Below are 25,683 nucleotides of genomic sequence, written 5' to 3'. Positions count from 1 at the left end.
AAGGCAAATGTAATCATGGAACAAATGGAGATGCCGAATAGAAGTGGGATTGACAAAGCAACCAATACAACTTCATAAAATTCAATATATGAGGATAATTAGTGAATAAAGGGTAATGATCAAAGTAATAAATGGAAATCAAAATACACAATACAACAAATCCAAATACTACTATTTTCCAAAAGACTGACTAAACACCAGCTGCCCTGTAATTAAACTCAAAAGCCTGCTAGATTAGTTTCAGGCCACAATCCGAAACAAATCCTTGAGAAAGCTTCAGGGAGGAGCAAGGCAGGGAGTAGGCTGAACTGGAACTTAAAGTGGACAGGGTGGAATCTTGGTAGCATAAGAACATAAGAAGAGCCCTGCTGGATCAGGCTAAAGGCCCATCCAGTCCAGCTTCCTGTATCTCACGGTGGCCCACCAAATGCCCCAGGGAGCACACAAGACAACAGACACAATCTGCGTCCCAGTGCCCTCCCTTGCATCTGGCAATCAGAGGCAGCCTGTAAACCAAGAGCTTGCACATACCTACTATGACTTGTAACCCGTAATGAACTTCTTCTCCAGAAATTTGTCCAATCTCCTCTTAAAGGCATCCAGGCAAGATGCTATAACTACTTCTTGTGGCAAAGAGTGCCACAAACTGATTACACACTGGGTAAAGAAATATTTTCTTCTGTCTGTCCTAACTCTCCCAACACTCAGCTTTCATGAATGTTCCCTGGTTCTGGTGTTATGCGAGAAGGAAATTAGCGTCTCTCTATCCACTCTGTCCATCCCCGGCATGAACAGGCACGCGTGTAGCAGCCTGCATGTAGCAGCAGAGCATGCCAAGATCCGATCACCTTTTCCTGGCCTGACTTGCCCCCTGAAGCTCCACAGCTAAATAGCTGGCCGAGACCTATTGGAGGCTAGGTGCTTATGGAGAGGTAACTAAAAAAGATCGTAAAATTGCTGTAGACAGAGCTCTCTCCATGCTGTTGGTGGCCATTTTTCAACAGCAGAACTCTGTTCTGCTGTTGCAAACAATTCTACCACGCAGCCCAATCCTGTCCAGGATTGGGCTGTAAGAGACTGAGCTGCAGATCAGGACTTTATTTGTTTGAAACTCACCTTTGCCATGAACTTTTTAAAGTGGCCTCAGGCACACTACTCCCTCCCAGACTGAGCTGCAATAGGAGGACAGTAATACCTTCCAGGGTTGTTATAAGGACAACCTCAAGATAATACATAAGAAACACTTTGCACATGCAGCAGTGGTGATCCTGGGCTTTTTCCGGCCCGGGGCCACCACTCTGCTTGCCACCTTGGCCCCTGACCCAGAAGTAATTGCAGTGGCATCATAAAGTCACCGCAATCACATCCAGAATTGCACCAGAATTGATTCTGCGCCACTCTGGGGTGCATCTTTTGTCTCCTTAGAGGAGACGAATGATGCGGCCCAGGCCCCAGAGCAGCAGGAATCATGCCCAGAGTGGCTGCCACTCCGGGCGCGATGCCGCTATGGGCCATGTCTTTCTTCAATGAGACGAAAGGCATGGCCAGAATTGCGCTTGGAGTGACTGCAAGTTGCAGCCACTCTGGCCACAATTCACCCCCATTCTGGACTAGAATTCTGGACACCCCATTCTTCTCCTTTATAGGAGGAGAGGAGGTGTGGTGGACTAGAGCAGCAGCACATTGGGAGTTGCACTGCCACTCTAGGCCACCTCTTTCCTCTCTTCCAGAAGGAGAGGAAGGGGAGTGGCCTAGAGCGGCAGCGTGCCAAAAGTTGTGACTCCTAGCGCACTGCTGCTCTAGGCTGCCCCACCTCCTCTCCTACTATAAAGGAGAAGAGGAGGGGGGATGTCCCAGAACAGGGCTAAATTGCGGCCGGAGTGGCTGCAACTCGCAACCACTCTGGGCATGATTCAGTGCTGCCTCCTCCTTTATCAAGAAGAGGAGGATAAATGGAAGGCGGGGGTGAGGCTGGAGGTGCTGCCTTCACAGGCGCCGTGCCTGGCGTATTTGCCCCCGTTGCCCCCCAAAGTACGCCACTGACATGCAGAGCTATATAAATGCCAAGTATAATTATTTCACCAGCTCCAGGATTGTCATGAAAATCCCTAAATTTCAATTTGCTGTTGCCACAAGCCCTGAATACAAGGCTTCCATTAAAGTTTGGCACAAACCCAGGATAACGCAGCTAGCCTTTCCAGTTCACTCACTATGTGCAAATGTCTAAGTGGCAGTTTTTCCCTGCTGTGATTCTCACGCACTCTTGGATTGACACTGAAACATTTATCAGAGAATGACAATGAGACACGGCTGCTATAGAGACCCATGAAAGATGGATGTGGAGCACAATTGCTGAGTCATGGGATAGAGTCTGGGGATTTTAAATCGGTGACATCTGGCAGCTGTCAAAATGATAGGTTTGGTTCTCATTATCTCTCCGCATTGAACAGAAACACTTGAAATCAAACCCAGTTTTTGTACTTGCTGTCAGTTATAATTAAAGTAAGTAAGTGGAAGCCCATGCATATCTGAAAACCGGTTGTGTCCCCAGCAGAACCAAAGATCAGACCTTGCTCTCTATTTTCTCTTCCCCACCGTGGAAAAGTGCAGAGAATGGCCGGCAATTGTTGTTCCTTCCTAATGATCCATCTATTGCACCTTCCTAAAGGCTACCTATGACATAATCTCATGGGCAGCCCAATCCTAACTAACTTCCTGTGTGATGATAATGCAGTGGCGCCAATGTGGTGCTCACTTAATCTCATGGGGGAGTTTCAGCTCCATTTGTTCCCTTGCCCCAGGGTAAGCCCCTGCTGGCCCAGTGGGTTAACTCGGACCTGTGCCAACGATATAGCTGGTGCGAGTCCGAGTTGATCAGTCTTGGTGGATCAGGCCCAGGAAGGAAGGGAGATAGGATATGGTGCACTGGCGCCATCAATCCCACCCCCTTCCTGGGACTGATCTCTCCTTCCCACCCCCATCACCAGTCTGTTGCACTCACCCCCACTCCATCCCCCCACTGTGCAAACCTACTGGTGCCAGTGGGCATCTATGGTCCACTGGCAGATGGAGCTGGCCTCTCACTGCTCATGGTGGCAGTCAGACTATGCGCACCAGGGTGTCACATTCTGTGATAAATGGAAAGTGTCTTACACCACTGGAACACTTGTTCTGCAATATAAGGCACAGCATGGCCTTTCCCAGTTTGAAGAGACACTTGGCCAACAGTCTGAGGCTAAGAGGCAAAGAAGGAAGGCCCATAGCCAGGGAGACAGACCAGGGACAGACTGCACTTGCTCCCAGTGTGGAAAGGATTGTCATTCCCGAATTGGCCTTTTCAGCCACACTAGACGCTGTTCCAGAAGCACCTTTCAGAGTGCGATACCATAGTCTTTTGAGACTGAAGGTTGCCAACATACAACAAAGGAAAGTATGTTGATGAACTTCTAATGGCGTTTCTGCACAGGTGATTTTGGATCTTGGATGTGTGTGTTCATTGCATATTTCCAGCATCAGTTCCACTGAGATGGAGAACTGGTCCAAGATCTCCTGATGCCTGAGGCACCATGCCAGATGCTGCCCCTGCTTACCCTATGATATGTGCCAGCCTCTATTCCTCCCATTCTCCAACGTTCTAGCTCAGCACTTCCCTCCCCTCCACATTTCCTCATCTTCTTTGTCTCCCCCTCTTCCTTTTCCAATCCAGGAGTTGGAAGGAGCAGGAGGAGAGCGGAGACAAGTAGGAGGTGGACATCTCCTATCAATGTGCTGTCTGAAGCATCAGTTGGCTTCATGGAGGGTCTGGCCCTACTGAGACAGAAGACTTCTCTTGTAGTCAAACTGCTTGCATCCTGCCCACTTCCAAAAACCAGTTTTTGTAATCAGCGCTCAGAGTCTGAAAAGGTACAAAGCGCTAAGATACTTACGTAGCTTAGCAAAGGCATATTTTTCTGCCACAGTTTGGTCCATCCAGACTTTAATTCACATTGTGGGTCTTCATGCTGCATATATAACGTTCTAGGTTCTGATCAATTGCCAACATTTTAGCTGCATAGAGCACATGTGCTCTGCTCTGTCTCCTGCCCATATTATGAACAAAGATTAAGAGTCACAGGCTGTACCGAAGCAGTGGCGTCACTAGGGTTTGCGTCACCCGGTGCGAAAGGCCAGCGTGTCACCCCCCATAATGGACCTCCTCCCATGCAATGACCCTGAGGAGTGGGTGTGGTGATGCATCATGGTCCCACCCCACATCATTGCCCCATCCCCCCACATAATTAAAATTGCACCTTTAAATTACAATATCATACACACTAGCTAAGTGTACACATTTCTGGAACTGAACTTGATTCAGCTTCAACAGGTTTATTCTACTGGCTTCAACAGAGAACATGCATGTTCTATACACACATGCTTTCCATGTGGAATCATACTAGAAGCAATGTTCAGCATGATGTGAAGAATCATCACAGGATGTCACATGGAGAATCATAGAAATCAGAGTTGGGACCTTCAAGATCATCAAGTCCAACCCTCTACCAGTGCAGACTGTCCACAACTACAACATTCTAGATAGAGGCTACCCAGCTTCTGCTTAAAGATACACTGTGTCACTCTCTTCTAAAGCCTCCAAAACTACAGCAGTTCTCAGCTCTAGGAGATTTGAGTTCCTGTCTCATTATTTCCCTACCAATAGTACTAGCTTGAATAGCATCACTCCTTGTTCTTCCCCAGCTCTCCCCTCAACGAAACAGAAATCAAAACATCTTGAATAATTCCCAGTTTTGCCATTGGAGCACAGTATGCAAATCCTGTGAAATATATATGCAGTGGTGCAAATGCTGCTCTGTGATATACCCTACAACAACTTCCAGTGCTCAGTTTCAATCAAAGGAGGAGACTGCAATCCTACACATCCTTACTTGGGAGTAAGTTCAGTTGAATCCATTGAGGCTAACTCCTGAGTAAGCATGGACTGAATTGCATTGTAACCCTTGTAGTACTGCCCTGATGCAGATCCTGCTGGGACGCAATGTTACAGAGAGGCAGGCATTTCCGGGCTTCCCCCCCTTCTCCAGCTTCTGACTCTCTTGCAACTCCATCTACAGATATTTCCCCCCTCCCTTTTTTTGTTCTGTTCTATCTATCTGGGGTGAGAAAGAACAGGAGGGGGAGGGAAAGGAAGTTTTAAAATGTAGAAAATGTTGGAGAAGGCAATAATCTTGAAAATAGACAGGCTGAGGGAGTGAGGGAGGAAGGGAAAGGGGAGAAGCCCAAGGAAGAGGCAAATTTGCTGGGGGTTTCGCAAATGTCTCCCCTCCCAGACACAGCATCAGGGCTACAACTTGCTCAGCCCTTTGCTCCCACCTTCCTGCAGTTGGCGAGCGACAGGAGATCTCCACCTCCCCTTCTACTTTTGCAGAGCATTATTTCAGATTTCGCGTGGCTGCCTTTTTTTGGGCAACAAACTTTTTTGCCCCTCTCCATAATGGGGGGGGAGGGAGGAAATCCTCACCTCCCCACCATCACTCTCCTTGTCCTCTCTCTGGGCTTCTGAGTGCAGCCTGCAGTCCGGGTGCATCCAGCCACCCAGAAAAAGGGTAGTTCCAACCCCCCCCCCCCAAAAAAAAAAACAGGGGGCAAAGGCAGAACTGAACCCTCCCTTCCAAACAGGCAACTCACTGGGTGTGCAGGAAGCAGGCTTTGTTTTTAAAGGGACAGCAGCCCTTCCACCACTTTCCTGGGAGTAAGCCCCATTGACTCTAATGGGACTTAGTTCTGAGTAGATATGCATAGGATTGGGCTCTGGGATCTTGGTATGTTCCGTCAGCTTCTTGTTGGACCAGACTCTCTTTGTGAGTCTGGAAAATGTGGTAGCTGCTTTACTGATGTGTTTGTTTAGCTCGGTATCGAGAGAAAGAGTGTCGGAGATCGTTGAGCCAAGGTACACAAAGTCATGGACAACTTCCAGTTCATGCTCAGAGATTGTAATGCAGGGAGGTGAGTCCACATCCTGAACCATGACCTGTGTTTTCTTCAGGCTGATTGTCAGTCCAAAATCTTGGCAGGCCTTGCTAAAACGATCCATGAGCTGCCGGAGATCTTTGGCAGAGTGGGTAGTGACAGCTGCATCGTCGGCAAAGAGGAAGTCACGCAGACATTTCAGCTGGACTTTGCTCTCAGTCTGGAGAGGTTGAAGAGCTTTCTGTCTGATCTGGTCCGGAGATAGATGCCTTCTGTTGCAGTTCCAAAGGCATGCTTCAGCAGGACAGCGAAGAAAATCCCAAACAAGGTTGGTGCAAGAACACAGCCCTGCATCACGCCGCTTCAGATGTCAAAGGGGTCTGATGTGGAGCTATCGAAGACAACAGTGCCCTTCATGTCCTTGTGGAAGGATCTGATGATGCTGAGGAGCCTGGGTGGACATCCAGTCTTGGGGAGAATCTTGAAGAGGCCATCCCTGCTGACCAGGTCGAAGGCCTTTGTGAGATCTATGAAGGCTATAAAGAGTGGCTGTCGTTGTTCCCTGCATTTCTCCTGCAGTTGTCTAAGGGAGAATACCATATCAGTGGTGGACCTGTTGGCTCGGAATCCGCACTGTGATTCTGGATAAACACTCTCTGCAAGTACCTGGAGCCTCTTTAGTGCAACTCGGGCAAACAACTTTCCTACAACGCTAAAGAGAGAGATGCCACGGTAGTTGTTGCAGTCACCTCTGTCGCCTTTGTTCTTGTACAGCGTGATGATGTTTGCATCCCTCATGTCTTGAGGTACTCCACCTTCTCTCCAGCAGAGACAGAAGATTTCAAGCAGCTCAGTGATGATGATCTCTTTGCAGCACTTTAGGACTTCAGCAGGGATGCTGTCTTTTCCAGGTGCCTTGCCAAAGGCAAGGGAGTCCAGGGCCACGTGAAGTTCTTCTAGGGTTGGTTCACTGTCAAGCTCCTCCAGCACAGGCAGGCACTCAATGTTGTTCAGCGCTTCTTCGGTGACTATATTTTCTCTGGAATATAGCTCAGAGTAGTGCTGCACCCAGTGTTCCATCTGCTGCGTCCGATCCTGGATGACCTCGCCTGTGGCAGACTTCAGAGGGGCAATTTTCTTCTGTGTTGGACCTAGGGCCTGCTTGATACCGTCATACATCCCCTTGATGTTGCCCATGTCAGCTGCTATCTGTATCTGGGAGCAGAGCTGGAGCCAGTAGTCGTTAGCACATCTCCTGGCAATCTGCTGGACTTTGCTGCGAGCAGCTCGGAAGACCTGCAGGTTGTGCTCACTGGGACAGGCCTTGTATGCTGCCTGAGCTGTCCTCTTTTCCTCAATGACTGGTGTCAACTCCTCAGAGTGGGCTTCAAACCAGTCTGCTGTCTTGTTGGTCTTCTTGCCAAATATGGACAAGGCGTTGTTGTAAACGGCTTGTCCACAAAGAGAGTCTGGTCCAACAAGAAGCTGGCGGAACATACCAAGATCCAGGTCTACAGAGCTTGCGTCCTGAGTACACTTCTGTACTGCAGCGAGTCATGGACTCCTCACTCACAACAAGAGAGGAAACTGAACGCTTTCCACATGCGCTGCCTCCGACACATTCTCGGCATCACCTGGCAGGACAAAGTTCCAAACAACACAGTCCTGGAACATGCTGGAATCCCTAGCATGTATGCACTGCTGAAACAGAGACGCCTGCGTTGGCTCGGTCATGTCGTGAGAATGGATGATGGCCGGATCCCAAAGGATCTCCTCTATGGAGAACTCGTGCAAGGAAAGCACCCTACAGGTAGACCACAGCTGCGATACAAGGACATCTGCAAGAGGGATCTGAAGGCCTTAGGGATGGACCTCAACAAGTGGGAAACCCTGGCCTCTGAGCGGCCCGCTTGGAGGCAGGCTGTGCAGCATGGCCTTTCCCAGTTTGAAGAGACACTTGGCCAACAGTCTGAGGCTAAGAGGCAAAGAAGGAAGGCCCATAGCCAGGGAGACAGACCAGGGACAGACTGCACTTGCTCCCGGTGTGGAAGGGATTGTCACTCCCGAATTGGCCTTTTCAGCCACACTAGACGCTGTGCCAGAACCACCTTTCAGAGCGCGATACCATAGTCTTTTGAGACTGAAGGTTGCCAACAACTAGGGCTCTGGGACAGCAATCCTATCTGTGCTTTCCTGGGAGTAAGCCCCATTGACTGTGATGGGACTGACTTCTGAGTAGACATGCAGAGGATTGGGCTGGAAGGGCTGCTGCCCCTTTAAAAACAAAGCCTGCTTCTTGCAAGCCCAGTGAGTTGCAAAAAGCAGTCATTTGCAAAAATAAAGCAAATGCCAGGCAGGATAGAAGAGTCTGTTTCCCAGCAGGCAGCAGGAACTTCCCTCACCTGGTGCACAGAGAGGGAGGAGGGAACATGCAAAGCCCCTGGTTTTGCATGCTCAGGAGAGGGCTGGGAGGAAGAGGGGAGGGCACAAGACGCCCCAGCAACCTCCAGCCCTTCCTTTGCAGGGGCAAGCCCCTCCGAGCTGGAGGTTTCCACACATTGCCTGCAGGTGTCAGGCTCACACATCCGTGCGGCGCCTCAGAAACCTCCAAACTTGGGCAGGAGGATCCTGCAGCATCACGCGCACTTGCAAGGCTCACCTCAGAAGCCTCTGCCCGGCTGGACTTCAGAGCAGGAGGTTCCTTTGGAGGGCGGGGGTGCGTAGTTGGCGCATCACCCTCCCTCAGCGCGTCACCTGGTGCGGCCCGCACCCCCCTAGAGACACCACTGTACTGTTCCCAAAATGCCCAGCTCACAACATTGAAATACCCACAGGGCCCAGTTTTCAAAGTCCAGCTTCTCTGGCTTAAGCCTCTCTCTGACTCTTGTTCAGGAATGCTACCAGTTAGCATCACCATCCTTCTCAGAAACAAGCTGGCTAAACAAGATAAGCCTAGTATGGGCCTCCGAGGATGGACAGATGGCAATAAACAAATAGACCAAGGGTGGGAGACCCTGTCCTAACAGAGCATTCCAAACTGATAAGGATGCTGACCATGCTTTCTGCCTGATTACTTGGTAATTTTCCAAGGATGTTTACCCCTCTTTCTTTGTGTTCTTTTTTGCCCCTCCTCTGTTCAGAAAACCCTATAAAAACTGTATCATTGTAGCCCATTCTGGGTCCACCAAATCTTTGTGGCGGTCCCGTTTTGCAAAACATAGTAAAAGCTTTTTCCGAAGCCCTCTGAATTCTCCTGTCTGTTATTTGCCTATCCGCCATCCAACGGATACTGCACCCATTTGAGAACAGTACCAGAGCAATCCAGTTTCTCTGGAGAACAGAGCAAAGGTGGTCTATTTGCAGCCATGACCTCAGCCTCAGCCCAAGGACTTTATGGTATTTGTGAAAAGACTTAGGTTAAATCTCTGGCATCTCCAAGTAGGGCTAGGAAACTGCCTTGCCCGAAGTTCTTGATCCAACACCAAGCAGTGGTGTCACAATGCCCTTTGGGGAGATAAAACATGGTAGAAATTTAACAAACAAACAAATAAATGTGCTCCCCAACACCCATGGCAATCTTCCACATTGACCCATTCAGAATCACCACAATGCTCATATAGGAGGTATTGCCCTCAGTTGATGTCATACTGTAACATCACCAAATCTGATTGGCTACATCATGTCATGATGTCCTCATGACGTGATCCTCAATTGGCTGCTGCTTTGGCATCATTTTTTTCCTGCTTCTCGCAAATGTGATCCCACCCAAACAAGAAAACAAATATCTAATCAAGTGGCCAGTAAGGTATGTGGAAGGAGAATCAGGAATATTTTGGCTTTCCAAAAAGCTCCTTTCATTTCTCCCAAATGAAACGGACAAATATTCAGTGCATTCCTGATGGACACCCTTACTTCAATTCATTCAATTACTGGATTCCTGGACGGAGCCACTCCCCATTTACTACCTAACTCTTGCTGCCCTCTAGTGGCATATACTGTTGAATTTCAAGACCAAGATGTTTTGGTGTCCTCTAGATTGCATTGATCAAAAAACGTACTTCTGTGCCATTTCTGTGCCAAGAGCTGTGTGAGCCCCATTGCTAGTAAAATCTGTCTGAATTCCGAATTTGTCCATTTTAAAAGGAGCATCATACAGCTCACAAAGGCCATCTCGTGCATATTTGTTAGTGCCACTGAAAAGTAGGAAGGCCTCATCTTGAGCCTGTTTGTTGCTTTAAAATATTGATTGATTGAAATAAATGCATATGACTGATGCTTGGGGGGAAAAAATGAAAGATTTGGTGCATAAAATTGCAGCACAGAGCCATGAAACCAAATGTATAAGCAGTGTGCTCCTTTTCATGTTTGCTCCTGACTCCAAGGTTTAGTGGAGATTGGGTGACTTCAGAAGCTCACACCCTTGATACACCGAGTTGGTCCAGCGAAAGGCTGGAGTGAGGGTGAGAGTCTATTTTTCAGGAGAAGGATTCATCTAGTAAAAAAATTCATTAAATGCTTTTAATCAGTTCCATTGGACTTTGCCTGAAGCCCTACTAGAGAAATACTGAGCTGATTAACCTCTGGCTCAGAGAGAGAGAGAGAGAGAGAGAGAGAGAGAGAGAGAGAGAGAGAGAGTCTTTAGGCTGGAGAAGGCAACAGGGGAACCAGCAATGAAGACAGAATCCTGCATTTAAGACCTGGCACCAAAAGGCGATATTACCTAGGTACAAATGATTTCTTTTTCTTGGCAGCTGGAAAGGGTCATATTTTGGTCACACAGCAGTTGCTGTAGAATATAGGGAACAAAGCAGTTCCCTATAACCTGATCCTCATCCTATCCCCAACCTGATCCTATCCCCAGTGGGGCTGCTGGGTGCAGCAGCGCCAAAATGGCTACCGCTGCATCCAGTGGTACCACTGGAGCTGCCAGAGGATCCATCCATCCAGAGACTTGCATCCTATTCCCCTGGGAAAGCCCAGGCTCTGCAGTGGGGCTTCTCAAGTCTGCACTGGCTATTTTGCCAGCGCAGACTTGAGAACCTCCGTGTTGGGCTTTGCAGCTTGACATGGAGGATAGGATACAGCGGAGCAGGGCTCCACAAGTCCCACCTCTTCCTGCTCTAGTTCCTCCCCCCACTCCGCCCTCACCCTGGAATGCCTCCCCCCCCACCCCCAAGGCCCTCGCTCTTACTGTGCTCCGGGTGGTGTCTGTCTTCCGCTGGGCTTAGTGCTGATTGGGAGCTGGGCCAGCACTCACTGCTCTCTGGGTGTTGCAGATGTGCTTTACAGCATGTTTGCAACATTCAGTGCTGTCACGAGACCTCAGTGCTGGTGCTAGAGGCCCATAAGATTGGGCCCTCATCCTAATTGCATTGGAGAAAGGAACCAGAGTGTTCCAGTAAGTACAAAGCCCACTTTGACAGATGGATGAAGTATCCTAAGAAGAAGTGCACCCAAGGTGGAACAAAAAGGAAGATGAATTGCAGTAATGTAGCAGTGCACATGTCATATTTCTGAACAAAACTTAAATACAGAATATACAAGATTAATTGAGCCATCCCCCACGTCAGCCATTAGAGATAGCATACCAAAGAAGGAAACCTTCAAAGAGAGAGAGACAATTGAGACAGTCAACCATAATTCCAACTGACAGACCAATCCTACCCAAGGCTTATGGTGGTGGCTCTTGTGAATCACCATGGTAACCACTGGACTTCCAGTGCAAAAGTTGTGCTGCTGTCATGCCCCACCCCAAGCTACCCCCTGAGTCTCCTCAGGCTTACACCAGCAAAATAGCTGGTGTAGGTCTGAGGAGGCCCACTGTAGGCCAGGCAACCTCCACCCCAGCATGCGGGCTGGTGTGGCATAGGATTGGGCCATGAGTCTGCAAGGCAAAATCATATTCCATCCCTATTCACTCACAAGTTGGTTTATCCGAGTTTTAAGTTTCATTAATTTAATTTGTATTTGGGGAATCTTCATAAGGCATATAAATATTCAGATGAAGTGTAAGGAAAAACAAAACATCTGAAGAGTGCTGAGCTGTTCTGCATCTGGAGACATTATCAATAAATAAAGCCAAAAAAATTGCTGCACATTGCAATAAGTTCTCAGTTTTCTAAAAATATCCATAAGTAAAATGGCGAAAGGCAAAGCTACACTTACAAACAGACTTTGCTGAACAATACATAATACTATGCAAACCTCATAAAAAGCTCATAAAAACTAAGCTTATGCTGCAATCTTATATGCACTTTCCTAGGACTAAGCGTCACTGGGCAGAAGTGAACATGCAGAGGATTACACTGCAAGACTGCAGTCATAAGCTCAGTTACATAAAAATATGTTGAAAGTCATTGGGCTTTACTTCCAAGAAAATATGCTTGGCTTGTAGTTTCAGAGCATTTATGAAAAAACACAGGAGGCTGCCAACTGACAGTCCGATCCTATAGGGCTGCTGTGCTGGCAGAACAAGCGACAAGCAGCTGTAAAGCCCGGGACACCAGCACAAGCAGCCAGCATGACAGTGGGAAAACTTACTGCACATGCTGGTAGACCTCAGAAGGCCCAAAGGAGCAGGTAAGGGTGTGGAATGGACAGGAAGAGCGCAGGTGTAGAACAGAGTGGGTGAAGGTGGAACAGGATGGAGTTGGGGCAGGAATGGGCAGATTGGGCCTGGGAGGCGCAGATTCGGCAGCAGTGACACACATTGAAACCAAACCCTTTTCCTGGACCTGATCCACATGCACAGATCAACTTTGGACTTGTGCCAGCTATAGAGCTGGCGCAGATCTGAATTGACCCATAGTGGCCACTGGCCCTTACCCTGGGGGCAAGGAAGGCAAATGACCCCTTACCCCAAGGAGACCTTCAGCAGCCAAAACTGTCCCATGGGATACAGCGGAGGCTGAACCACTGCTGCACAACTGAGCAGGGAGTTAGGTAGGATTGGGCCATGAGTCAGACCCTTGGTCCATTCAACTCTGCATTGTCTACATCGCATTGTCTATAGCATGGGTTCTACACTGATCGAAAGCAAGTCTTTCCCAACCCTATCTGGACTGGAGGTGGCAGGGATCTTCTACATGCAAGCCTTGGGTCTACTGCTGAGCCACAGCTGCAGTCCCAGAGTTCGCATGCTCAACTGCCATTGATTTCATTTGGTAGGCAACTTTCAGTCTCGAAAGTCTATGGTATAAGCCTACAGCACCCGGTATTCCCAAGCGGTCTCCCTTCCAAGTACTAACCGGGCCTGACCCTGCTTAGCTTCCGAGATCAGACAAGATCAGGCACATGCAGGGTAACAGTTGCTGCAAGAATTCTTAACTATGCACAGAGGTTTGCCAAATTCAAAAGGAGAAAACAGAAGAAGAGCCTCATGCCACGTAAGTGCCTTTTGTTTAAAGCACTTCTTTTACCTAATGGCTATAATTGATCTGCATTTTGGTCATACAAAGAGCATGAAAGTCCACTCTTTGAAAGCCTGATTTCAGATGTGTGTTATTTCCTTGTTAATTTCCATACCTCTTTATCCTAACATTCTAGTGAAATACTAATGTGGCCAGCTGCTGAATTGGCGTGGTTTGTCAGCTCAACATCTGCTTAATTCAGGGCCCTGGTTGCTTTCATAATCTCGTAACACTCAACATTTGGATGAGAGAGAGAGAGAGAGCAGCAATTTTATTTGCACAGCCAGAGCAGCAAATCTACTTTCATTTAATTTGCTAAATAATGCAAAGTACATGTTTTGCTAGACAAAAGCTACAGCAGAATGGGGCTTCCAAGCAAGTGGGCATCAGATTATGACCCAAAATAGGCAGTGGGGGCAGTCACCCAAGCAGCCACCCACCACACCCAGAAAAGCAGACAAAGATATCTCAGTTCCAAATGTAATTCCAAGCATTTGCACACACTTTTGTAAGAGTAAGCCCCATGGAACACAATGGGACTTACTTCTGAGTTGGCATGCATAGGATTGGGGCATTGAATGTGTTAATGTGCAGAGGCGCCTCTCCCTAACTGGGGAAAAAAGATGCCTACTGTAAGCTCTCCATGCCTGGACTACTTTCCTATACTATACAGTTTCCTGAGGATAAGCCCTACTGAACCCCATGATGGCAGCACCTAGGCAGAGAGAGGCAATTTCCATGCTGGACTTGCTTGTAGCTCACTTTTCTCCCCCCCCCTTGTTTGTCTTGAGGAGGTCCTTAAGGCAAGATGTGATGGGGCAGCTTTGTCCATGACTTTCCCTGCCTCTTTCTCTGCCCCTCCCCCGCCTCTCTATTTCTGCCCCCTTCTTTTTATGTTGGGGGAAGGATCGGGGAAATGGCCTTTTGTTTGGTTGCAGGGTCAGACCACTGTTTGGTTCAATGGAGCTTTAATGCTGTGTGTACATGCAGCACAGGCCAAGCCCAGTGCTTCTAATAATCCCCATTGTTTCGCAGTTCTTGAACAAGCCCCCCACTCCAACCACAGGTTTCTGCTCCTTTGAACCCTCCCAAGTTCATGGCATTTCAAAGAGGTCTGGGTGGATCTGTTGGAAGGAAAAATCAAAAGGAAGTGCTGGACAAGAGAAGGAGCAACACACACACAGAGTGCATGATCAAAGGAGCTTAACGTGTTTGTTTCAGGGTGCGCATGACTGTTTTAATATGTGTATCCCAGAACAGTCATGGTAACAAAGTCCCACCATCACATGCTCATTCATGAGATGAGTCAGCATTATGTCACATGACATGATTGCCACACAGGTCCCCATAATGAATGAGACTCTCTCTCTCTCTCTCTCACACACACACACACACACACACACACACACACACGTATGGTGCGGATTAATACTGTCACACAGATACTCTGCGTATCCCAGGAATATGATCTGAGGAATATGAGATAGGAATTCTGAATTTCCCTTTTCCCTGGATCATTTCAAACCCTTTGTAAGGCAAGATGCCCTGTCTTCATAAACCCCGAGGCAGGGGTTTCAACAGCTGTACAGAAATAACAAACACCTGGAAGCTTTGCTAAATTATACAAAGGGTGATGCATTAACAAATCCATGCCAGTTGAAATTTGCAAGTGTAATTGTGAAAGGCTATATGAACGTCACTTATTTCAGCAAGCCCTCAGCTGCTAAAATCTCTTCCCAACCTGATTGCTTTGCAGGGTCTGGAGAGTAATCCAGAAGGAGAAGGAATGGGGATGGTGTTAACGTGGCATGAATGCGAGCAGAAGTGCCCTCCAGGTAGCTGGGGGAATTGGTGCACTGCATTTCATTGGAAAAGGCCTGCATTTTAACTGCTTTTAGATTTAATTATAATGCCAAACCCTTTGTTAATGTTATGTGATTGAGTTCTAAGTGAAGCCCCACTCAACTGCTATATTAATTTTGTGTCTTTTCCTACTGTGCCTTGATTGATCTATCCTTTTTTTTTTGCAGGCAATTCACTTCTTTCTAGTAAAATGTTATTTTTTTTGCAAGAAAGTTTTGTTTTGCTTGTTAAACACTCTGCAAGCAGAAAACTAGCACAATACGGAGCATCTGGGACTAGAGCGGCATTTCTCAACATTTGTCCCCCACCATACCACTTAGTATGGTCCACCTATTGGAAGTTCCACTGGAAGTAACTAGCAATGATGTCATCACCAGTTACTTCTGAATTGGGAGGCCAGGCGCAAAGTGACAAAACACCAATAAGAGGTTCAGGGTGGATGATACGGCTTTTTTGAGTGTGTAGAAAATGCATGCTGGAGCTCTGCCCACTTTGCAGAGCCTCTTACTGCTGCTTGTCAGGTTGCATTGCTAGTCAGGTTGCCAGGTGGTGGGGTCTGAAAGCCATGTGTGTACACCCAAACACTACCTCAAGAGCCACCGGTGGCACGAGTACCACTGGTTGAGAAACATGGGACCAGAGCAGTGCTTCCTAAATTTTTTAGCACCAGGACCCACTGTCAGGACCCACCTGGCTTTGGAAGACTTAGGAAGAAATATTTTATTTATTTATAAGTAATAACCAGAAAAAAAGACCCTCAAACATTTCTCCCTAGATTTACACATGCTTGCAAACTGCAGGAGCTGAGCTCCAGTATCTTTTTTGTATAGCTTCAGGACTAGAGCTGAAACCTATGCAACCTTCCAGCCCTGGTGTAGTCGTGCCAATGGGGTGTGCGCTGCATCTAGTAGGAGGGTACTTACGAGGCCTCTATAGGGTGAGGGAACGTTTGTGCCCTTGTCTCAGGGCTGCACTGCAGCAGCACTGGAAAGTTGGACAGGATTGGGCCCTGAGACAATTAAGCTATCTGATCTTTCCATCACTTTTTGGTGATCCACCCAAAAATCAGGTTGCGACCCACCAGTGGGTCCGGACCCAGAGTGGGTCCAGACCCACAGTTTGGCAACCACTGGACTAGAGCCTTTCCCACCTGATCTACGTACTAATGCAGGGGCGGCTATGTGACGCCAAGAGAGGGAGGTCTTTGATATGGGCTCCCTCCCTCTGCGGTGCTGCCCACTTCCCCATCCAGGAAAGGCGGACCCTTTGCTCCAGCGCTTGCAGGGCACGCGCCCTTCCAGCTCGGGGCGGGAGGCTGGGCAAGCCAGGTGGACGCGCGCCCTCCTTCCCCGGCCAGGCTGGCGAGGGAGGGAAGGAAGGAGGGAGGGACGGAAGCCGTCACGTCGCCGCCCTCTGCCTTCCTCCCTTCTCCCAGCGCTGCTGCCTCGCTCAAGCCGGGCTGCGGCTCTCCACAGCCGTCGGGGGGGCTGCGCAGTAGGTCACTGCGAAGAGGAGGGCGCTGCAGGGCTGCTGCCCGCTGCCCTCAGGCTTGCCTGACTCCTCTGGGCGGGCTCCAGGAAACTCGCGCGCTTCTTGCCTGTGTGTGGGGGCTTCCTGCCTTGCCTCTCCTCCTCCCCCTGGCAGTCTGCAGGACCGCCTGCCTCCTCTCCAGTCGTCTCTGCGTGAGGAGGGGGGGCAGGCTTTGGCTGGGTGGGGAATGTAAGGAGAGATGGGCCGGTAGCCCTCTCAAGTGGCGTTCTGCTTGAGGGAAGAGGAGCCTCCAGCCAAGAGCACTCACAGCCCAAGCCTGTGCCTGTCTACTCAGAAGTAAGCCCCATTATAGTCAATGGGGCTTACTCCCAGGAAAGCGTGGATAGGATTGCAGCCTCACAGCCCAGTCTTGCCCATTCGGTTCAACGCAAAGCAGTGCGCATAGAAATGCAGCCTTGAGGCGTAGAGACTTTTTGCCTCCTTGTATTTCAGGGCAGTGATAATAAAAGGCATCTCCCTCCTGTTTTTTCAGTGCATGTAGAGTGCGGACAGTTCTAAGTTCAGAACCAAGGTGGGACAGTAGACAAAACCACATCTTTGTCATGTGGCTTCTAAAGCTGTGACTTTGTAGGTGTGGTGTAAAAGCAGCAGAACACACTGGGTTTTGGAAGTGTCACCGAGGTGGCGAGGGAAGGAGAACACTATAATTTTTCATGTGTGGGCACTAATTGAAATATATACCTATGTAAAGATTGCCCTGCTGGATTAGTTGAAGATGCAAAGCTTAAAATGTGTTAGCAGGATAAAAATTCTGGCAATCCGCAAAGAATGAGCTAGCTGAAGCAGGCCGAGATGAGCTTTTGTGGTCATTGGGCTAGGAGAGAGGATGGGAGGCCCTCCATGGCCTCTGTGTGGCTCGTTCTGAGCCTTCAGCGTCAGTGACAGCCCTTGGCAGGTTTGCTTAGAAGCGGCAAGTGCCTGGAATTCTGGTGTGGTCCCCATATTAGGTAATAATTTCCATCCTGAGGCAAGAAGGTGAAATCTCTTCAGCTATGGGGACTGCTTCATCCTTGGTCAGCCCAGCAGGCGCTGTTGGGGAGGTGATTGAAGACACATATGAGGGAACCGGTGGTGAAGCCTGCGAGATCCCTGTGGAAGTGAAACCCAAAGCCCGTCTTCTGCGCAGTTCCTTTCGCCGCGTGGGGACGTCACGGCCTGGAGGCCTGATTGGGGCCAGCTTCAAATCCACAGCCTCGGTGCAGGAGCTGGAGTGCGTCGCAGAGTACGAGCGTCTGAAGAAAGACTACGAGATCTTCCGCATCAGCAAGAACAATGAGGTGGCCTCCATGATGAAGAAAGAGGCCAAGTTGGACAAGGAGAACAAGCGCCTGCGGGCTGAGCTGCAGGTAATGGAAGGGTGGTGATACCCTGAGACAGCAGGCATGCTTGGGAAGGGGGTTGCACGTGAATACAGTATTCACTATGGAATGTTGCATCTGTCTGGTCCCTTCTGAGACTTATAGGCTGTGTTACAGGTGCAGAGGGGCACTTTCCCATCTTGCCTAAGTCACATTCTCTTCTCCTTATCAAAATTGTAGGTGGTCCATTGACAGAAACATTTTTGCTGTTCTCTCTGCCTTGGAAAGAAACCTAAGAGTTTTGAGTTAATGATGGAGCTGGCAGTGTAATTCTATTCTAACACTTAAAAGGTTAGCAGTCAAACACTTGAAGACTGTACCTTTTTCCTGGGGGAAAAATATAACTGATCTTTTTCAGGCACTTCAGAAAACATATCAGAAAATACTCAGAGAGAAAGAAAGTGCTTTAGAGGCCAAATACCAAGCCATGGAGAGAGCTGCTACGTTTGAACAAGACCGGGACAAAGTCAAGAGGCAATTTAAGGTAAATGTCTCTGTATTTTCTTACTGCCTTTGGTCACTCATCGCAGAAGTGGGGTTTTGGGATTCTGGTATGGAACGCTTGAGTGGAAATGGTGAATCTTCTCTGTAAATTCAGCGTGTGTGTTCATTCTATGCCAGCATTAAAGGGATGCAGATATAATGTTAGTGACACATGTTTGCAAGCGGAGATTTTGCCTGGTGGTTGTGTTCATGTGTAGAATCCTTTCTCAACAGATTTTTAGAGAAACCAAGGAAAATGAAATTCAGGATTTACTGAGGGCCAAACGAGAACTGGAGGCAAAACTGCAAAGGCTGCAAGCCCAAGGCATCCAAGTATTTGATCCTGAAGAATCAGACTCAGATGATAGCTGCACAGAGGTTTCTGGTAGGAATTCTACTTGCTGCTTTTGCCAGTCATGCAAAAGTGTTTTATAAATATGCATGGTACAGAAGAAACCCAAGGCCTATGGCTCTTCTTTGTAACTGTTAGGCATATCATAATGTAACTTTTAAATGCTGAAGAATGATGTTAGAAAACCAGCATGTCAGGGAGAGGAGAACTCTGGCTTGTTCCTTTCTTCCTCCATGATGTGGCCCCCGATCCTGATCAGGACCACCCACTGCTGCTATTTAAAGAAAAAAAACAATTGATAGAACTATAATGCCATGTTTAACATCGCAAGTCGTTTGAGATTCAGTCATGACTAACGTAGAGTGCAACCCAACTTATGCTGGAAACAGGTGGGCTTGTGCTGCATCCAGCACAAGTTTGGGGCAAAAGCGGCACAGCGGCAAACATTTCTCCTTACCCCGTGTCATGCTGCAGTGGCCCTAATGGGTCTACATGGATCTGTGTCACCTGGCGAGGTGATGCAAATTCGAGCAGCCCAGGACTGTCCTGGGCCTCCCTGGAATGGGGTCAGGATCCAGCATAACTGCTGTATCCTGGCCCTGCCTATCGCACCCCACCTGCCTGCCCTTCCCCACCCCAAAACGCTCCCTCCCGCCTCCTCCCCACCCTCCTCATGCCCCCCCAGACCCCATGTCAGCCAATCTCAGCCAATGCAACTCACCCTTTCCATGAGTTCCTTGTCGGCACGTGCACCAGCCTAGCTCCCCAATGAGTGGCGCAAATGTGCTTTACAGCACTTTTGCAATGCTCCCAGGCTGGCGCAAGGGACTTGAGTTCAGCCCAAGTGCCTTGTAGGATTGCACCCTTAGCTGCATTGGGACCAATGTGTTTAGGACTGAGATGAAAAAAATCCCATTGAAGGTATGCAGACTCATGGGGGGGAAGTATTTCTATGGATTGTGGCCATTCTGCTTCTTAATTTGTTGTAAATTGGTATCCGCTTGTTGTATTGTAAGCTACCGGAGCTCAGACTGAGTATTGGACAGGTGGAGCTTTGGGGAGTGAGCTATCCATGGGCAGCATGATGCAACTTCAGCAGTCTTTCAGAGGTCCCGAGTTTGCACACAGCTCCATAGATGTGGAAGGGCCATTTGCAAATGTTAACAGAGGTAAGCACTTGGATGGTTCAGTCTGAAGCAGGAATTGTTGAAAAAGAGCTGAGACTCATGGTCAAACTAGACATTATGTGAGGCAGTTCTGTGATGGAAGCGTGGGCAACTTCACTGTGGGGAAGTGGGAGTGGGGAGCTCCACTCCCTATGCAGTGGTGCATAGGATCTCAACCTAGTGAATTTAGTATCTTAAAAGCCATTAGGTGTCGGTTGTTGCTGCAACATACTAGGGTGTGTGTGTGTTTCAAAACCAAGCAATGCAATGTTGCTTATGTGGGTTTTTGCTTGTTCTGCTTCCAGACGATTGGGATGCAGCAGTTGCCAGTTTGTTACAGGTCACTCCATTGTTTTCTCACTCTTTGTGGAGTAATACAGTAAGAGTATATCTCATTAGTACAGGGGAGACTCAGTCAGAAGTGGACATCTTCCTGCAGGTAAGAAAATAGCATGCACTTTTCTTTTTTACACACTTTTCTGCCTTGTCTCATTAAACGGAATTTAGAACATTCTCCGCTACACACATGAGAAACTGAATCCTGAGTTCCATAACTGTAGTTCAGAAGTCGAACCCGTGTCTTAGACATCTAAGCTCAGCGGTTCCCAGACTGTGAGCCGTGGCAATCAGGGGAGCAGCGAAATCCTTGCAAAAAAACTGCTGCCCTATATAATGTATAAGATTGTAGCCCTAATGGGGAGCCGTTGGTCAAGGGAGTTGACCAGTTGGTCAAGGGAGCCACCAGTCAAACAAACTCAATCCTTATATCTTTATTTTAAAAAGGAACTTGAGTGACATGGCTAGATAAGGGGTTGCATCCTAAGAAGCACATGGGGAAGTAAGTACGTACGTGCTATTCCATGTGGTACAATGCAAGCACATTTGGAAGTAATTGCACAGTTGAGGTGCTGACAGTGACAACATGCTCACAGTGACAGCTTGTACAATGTGCTGTGCAAATGCAAATCCAAGAAAGATTCCGTTTGGATCCTGATGCGCGAGAACCTTGCATTATAATTTCCACATGCACAGTTCCCATTACCCAAGTGGAAGGAAAGTAAGCTACAACCCGTTATGTCTACTTGAGGCCTTGGTGAGCTGCTGCAGAGAGCGTACAAAGCTAGATGCATGGCTTGGCTCAGAAATAGTGCAACTTTTCATATCATACAGAATGGCACTATCTGGTGATTTGCCCAGTTAGCAAGGATTACTAAACTGCTAAAAGTGATCTTTGAAGAATGACCGTAGCTTACTGTAAACAAAGTGCTTAACCATGGTTAGCACCAAACATGGTATATTTCCTTAATCCTGTTTTAAAATCCTCAATGTACATGCTTTGGTTGGTTAAATGGTCATAGTTAGAAACCATGGTTTAGCTTGCTAAGCTTGATTCTTGGAGGCTGGAATCTATAACAAACCTGATTATATTCTTCACTTTCAGAAATACTCTCCAAAGCTTCAGAAATATTGTGAGACAATGGAGTACTTCTTCCAGGTTGTCCATTTTCCAGTAGAGACTGAAAGCACTTTTGAAGCTGTGAGAAAATGGGAAATTGAGAAGTGCTCCTTGGCTATTTTGTTCTTGCATTTAACTTTACCAAGGTGAGTCCTGGGGAAACTGGGAAGCAGAAAGAGGCCACTACTGGGGTACAAGAGAACAATGCTACAAGGAAGCATTTGGGTGTACATACGGAATGTGGCTTCAGCCAGCTGCAAAAATTTTTCTCCCTTTGTGTACATTCTTAGAGTTATGTACAAAATGTGTAGTTCATTTTCTATGACTGAATGCTCCTGCCCATTGCTAGAGCAAAACTGAGTGATATGGCCCTCACAGACAGCAGTTGAATATTTGGGGACCCCTGATGGAAGGGGAAGCAGCCAGTTTTTCTTTCCAATCTCAGCCTGTCATATTGCATCAAATGATGCTGTGGAGGGTGACCCAGTCTTCAGGAGGAGCCACAAGAGATAACTGGAACTCACACCTGGAGCCCATGATGCCACACGTCCTTTTGGATCTCAGCCATGCTCATTATTTCATGTAGTTAGTATGAATGGGGATCCCTGGACCATCTCTCTGGTTCCACTGGGCTTCTTGCAAATCCAGTCATTTTGATGTGAATCCCCTCTTGTTTTAATTTCAAGACTCAGCTGAACCCACTCCTTCCTCTTCTCCCAACACCTTTGCCCACTGCTGCACATTGACTTCCTTCTGCTGGATGATGCCACTGCTGGGCCTGATTTGCTTACCCAGTTTCCTAAAGTGTGCTAATAAAAAATTCATCCTAATCCAGATTGGGACTGTGTATCGGGGTGGGGTTAACCCCTTCTCCTCATGCTGTTTTCCTACCTCCCCATCTTCATGCAGGGAGAGAAAGACAGGTGAGGTGGTGGGAGGATAGGTAGGAGTGGGGGGTGCTGCATATATGCCACAAAGCAGATCACTTAAAATATGTTGGTGGTTCATATGTGGCCCTTAAGCCATAGTTTGGGGACATCTGCCTTACAAGCATGCACAAGCGCCTCTTGGGGTTCAGCTTCTGTGGTTTCAAAATTAAGGGCACAATCCTAACTAGGTCTACTCAGGAGTAAGTCCTATTTTGTTCAGTGGAGCTTACTCTCAGAAAAGTATGGTTAAGATTGCAGCCTAATGCATATAGCAGTTAACTGTAGATTAGGGTAAGGTTTGTTTTTGGATAATTCTTTAACTCCAGTCTTTGAGTTGTGTTTTGTTTTTGTTTTAACACATTGCTTATTTTGTGATTGGAAAGTTTGCCGTATTTGATGTGCGCTCTAATAGAAAATGTATGGGGGGGGGGGGAATGTTGATTGAACTGTTTGCTGCAGCAGACTAGTTACAGCACAGGAATGCTGATTTCCCATCTAGCTGTTTGCTGGGGGAGTGTGAAGAAGTCTTTTTGGGAAATCCTGAGGGAAAACCCCATCTGATTTACCACCGACTGGAAGAGGGCCAAGTCAGTTCGGATTCTGTGCAGCAGTTTACTGAGCAAGTTCATTACGTGAACAAAGCAAAGGTAACTAGAGAGTGCCTGAGGTTGGTATGTTTATTGCAATTAGTTTTCTTGTTGCTTTTATAGCTCAGTATTCGAACAAGTTCTGTTAACGCTAAGTGTCAGTCTTTTGGGGGGGGGGATTGGTGCTGCTGGAAGAAGCTTACTGGGTAACCTTGGTCGGGTCATAGTCTCTCATCCTAACCTACCTCACAAGGTTGTTGTGAGGATAACAGGAATGGGAGAAACCATTTTCAGATTATAAAAGGGAAACAAATAAATGGTGCCTTTAGGGTGTTAGAGGAATGACACACCATGAGTGGTGTTCTGCAGTCATTCTGGGAAAGGGTGGAGCCATTTTATGGGTCCGACTAAATGTCTACAAAGGGCAAATGCTGCAGTATCCTCACAAAATCCTACCAAAGACTTGTGCTGTTTTTGTTAATTTGAGAGAAAAAATAGCTTGCCTTGCCTTGTTATGGAATCTCAAGATTTGTTTATTATTGGTGTGGAGAATAGTGCATTGAACTTCCATTTTTAAAAAAAAATATGTACATCTTTTAGGAATAGGATGCAATACTTATGCCAGGCATGTAAAAGTACCTAATTTTCAGTGTCAACAACTGCATGGAGAATTCTTTTCATAATCTCTCTCTCTTTCTCTCTCTCCCTAGATTATCACCCACATGGGAGGACTAGAGGAAGGAGCACATGCAGTCTATAGTTATGTGGAAAAGACCATAAAACAGGTTTTTTGAAATGAAAAGTCTTTAAAACATAGCACTTCCCTAATTGAGTTTCTTAGTTTCTCTATGTATGGATACCTCTGGTTAAGATCCTGATTTAGACATAACATGAAACCATGAACCCAGCCATTGGGAGCCTGTAATGGTGGCAAAATAGTATTTTATGGTGTGGGAGAATGTTGTAAGGTGATGACCAATAGAACTCTCTCTCTTTCTCTAGTGATTTAAAGAGGGCCCAACCCAGTCATTTTCATGAAAATTCATATAATAAAAGAGTAAGGGCCAAATACTATCCAATTTTCCAGTGCTGTTGCAGCCTTGCGAACAGGGGAATGCACCTCATCCTGCAATAGGGGGGCAGTCATAGAGGCCTCCTCTAGGTAAGGGAATGTTTGTTCCCTTTCCTCAGGTCTGCATTGCGGCTGCACTGGCATTAGAAAGTTGGATAGGATTTTGGAACGTAACACAACTTGGTTCATTTCAATGTTACCTTTATTAAAAGTGAAGAGGTATCTCTAGTGCATCACATTGCTTATATAAAGAATGGACAGCTATTCACAATATAAAATACACATTCTAAGTTGATGTCCATGAGTTACCTGTTTCCTAGTAACATCCTATAGTACTCCCAACTGTGTTTAGATCCAGGACCTATTTGAGTTGGAGGTCAGCAGGTACCAAGCCTAGCAAATTGTTGTCAGTGCATGGAACTTGTTGTCAGTGCAATACTGAAACATGTGACCTAGTAATGAAGGATAGTACCTCTGGGTACTTGCAGAGTGGTGCTTTCTTCCTCAGCATTTCAGCTTACTGTTTTCCATCTAGGGTGCAGGGGCAGCAGTGATTTCAAGTTGGCTTAAATACTAGTGCCTTTCTCTTTGGAAATGGGCCACTTCTTAGGAAATTGGACCAAAGTGCCTGCTTTGCATGCGGATTGTCCTTGGTTCAATCCCTAGCAACTCCAGATGGGGCTTGGAGAGTCCCCAATTTGACACCCTGGAGAGCTGATACTTGTCTGTGTTGCCAATATTCAGCAGGCTGGACCAGCAGTCTGGCTCAGTATAAGATAAATTCCAATGTACGACTTCATAACACTTGCTTATATTTTTATACAGGATATCCTGGGTTGTGAAATTACACAGGTGGAAAGGAAGGACACAGTGGAGAGCAGTGATTCTTCTGTTCCTGAAGAGGAAATGTTTGGCGATGTGCTCTGGGATGCACATGACGAGCAAGAACAGGTGGAGGCTTTCCAGCAAGCTTCCAGCTCAACTTGTGAGCTTGGATTTGAGAAAGTGAGTTCCTGGCTCTGCTTAGGCAAATCAGTGCTTGTGTCTGTTCCCTCTTCCCTTGCAGCAAGGCTGCGGCTCTGCAGATGGAGTGGAATTTGAGAAACAGCCAGGGGGGTTTTCAGCACTGAGTCTGGAGGAGACCATATGTGTTAAGCAGATGACACACATGGTTCTGGGAAAACTGCCCAAAACACCTATGTTAAAAGTTTCTGTAGAAGTCCTTTTTTCTCTTTGGAGAGGAGGAAATTTTACTCTGATGGCTTGCCAGTTTATTGTATACTTCCTTCCTGCTGAAGTACTAGTCTCTGCTTCTTGAAGTGCAAAATACTTCCCCCAAGGCCAGGACATTCCCGGTCCAAGGGTTTTGAATGCACCTAGTACATTTGCCAGCCCTTGAACTCATCCCTGCTGGTCCAAATGGTAGACTGTAAGGATAACTGTGGCTGTATCTGTGCAAAATTCAGCCTCTTAGCACCTCCTTCTTGTATTAC

The 25,683-nt window shown here is 47.4% G+C and overlaps 1 protein-coding gene and 1 pseudogene across 1 annotated transcript in view; one reads left to right on the top strand and one right to left on the bottom strand.

Moving 5' to 3' along the window:
* Positions 1 to 13,162: 13,162 nt before the first annotated feature.
* LOC136654948 (5S ribosomal RNA) lies at positions 13,163 to 13,282 on the bottom strand (annotated as a pseudogene).
* Positions 13,283 to 16,721: 3,439 nt separating this feature from the next.
* NPHP3 (nephrocystin 3) overlaps positions 16,722 to 25,683 on the top strand; it is a 42,003-nt gene continuing 33,041 nt past the window's right edge. The window contains exons 1-9 of the mRNA XM_066627590.1: positions 16,722 to 18,133; positions 18,504 to 18,629; positions 18,863 to 19,013; positions 19,997 to 20,149; positions 20,452 to 20,585; positions 21,588 to 21,748; positions 23,031 to 23,178; positions 23,829 to 23,903; positions 25,016 to 25,195. Of these exons, the coding sequence (XP_066483687.1) occupies positions 17,780 to 18,133; positions 18,504 to 18,629; positions 18,863 to 19,013; positions 19,997 to 20,149; positions 20,452 to 20,585; positions 21,588 to 21,748; positions 23,031 to 23,178; positions 23,829 to 23,903; positions 25,016 to 25,195 (1,482 nt within the window). The 5' untranslated portion in view covers positions 16,722 to 17,779. The remainder of the gene's footprint in view (positions 18,134 to 18,503; positions 18,630 to 18,862; positions 19,014 to 19,996; positions 20,150 to 20,451; positions 20,586 to 21,587; positions 21,749 to 23,030; positions 23,179 to 23,828; positions 23,904 to 25,015; positions 25,196 to 25,683) is intronic.

The sequence above is a fragment of the Tiliqua scincoides genome, chromosome 5 (genome assembly GCF_035046505.1).
Source record: "Tiliqua scincoides isolate rTilSci1 chromosome 5, rTilSci1.hap2, whole genome shotgun sequence".
NCBI lineage: Eukaryota > Metazoa > Chordata > Lepidosauria > Squamata > Scincidae > Tiliqua > Tiliqua scincoides.
Note: the sequence above shows the minus strand (reverse complement) of the source record. Positions and strands in the feature narration are given on the sequence as shown.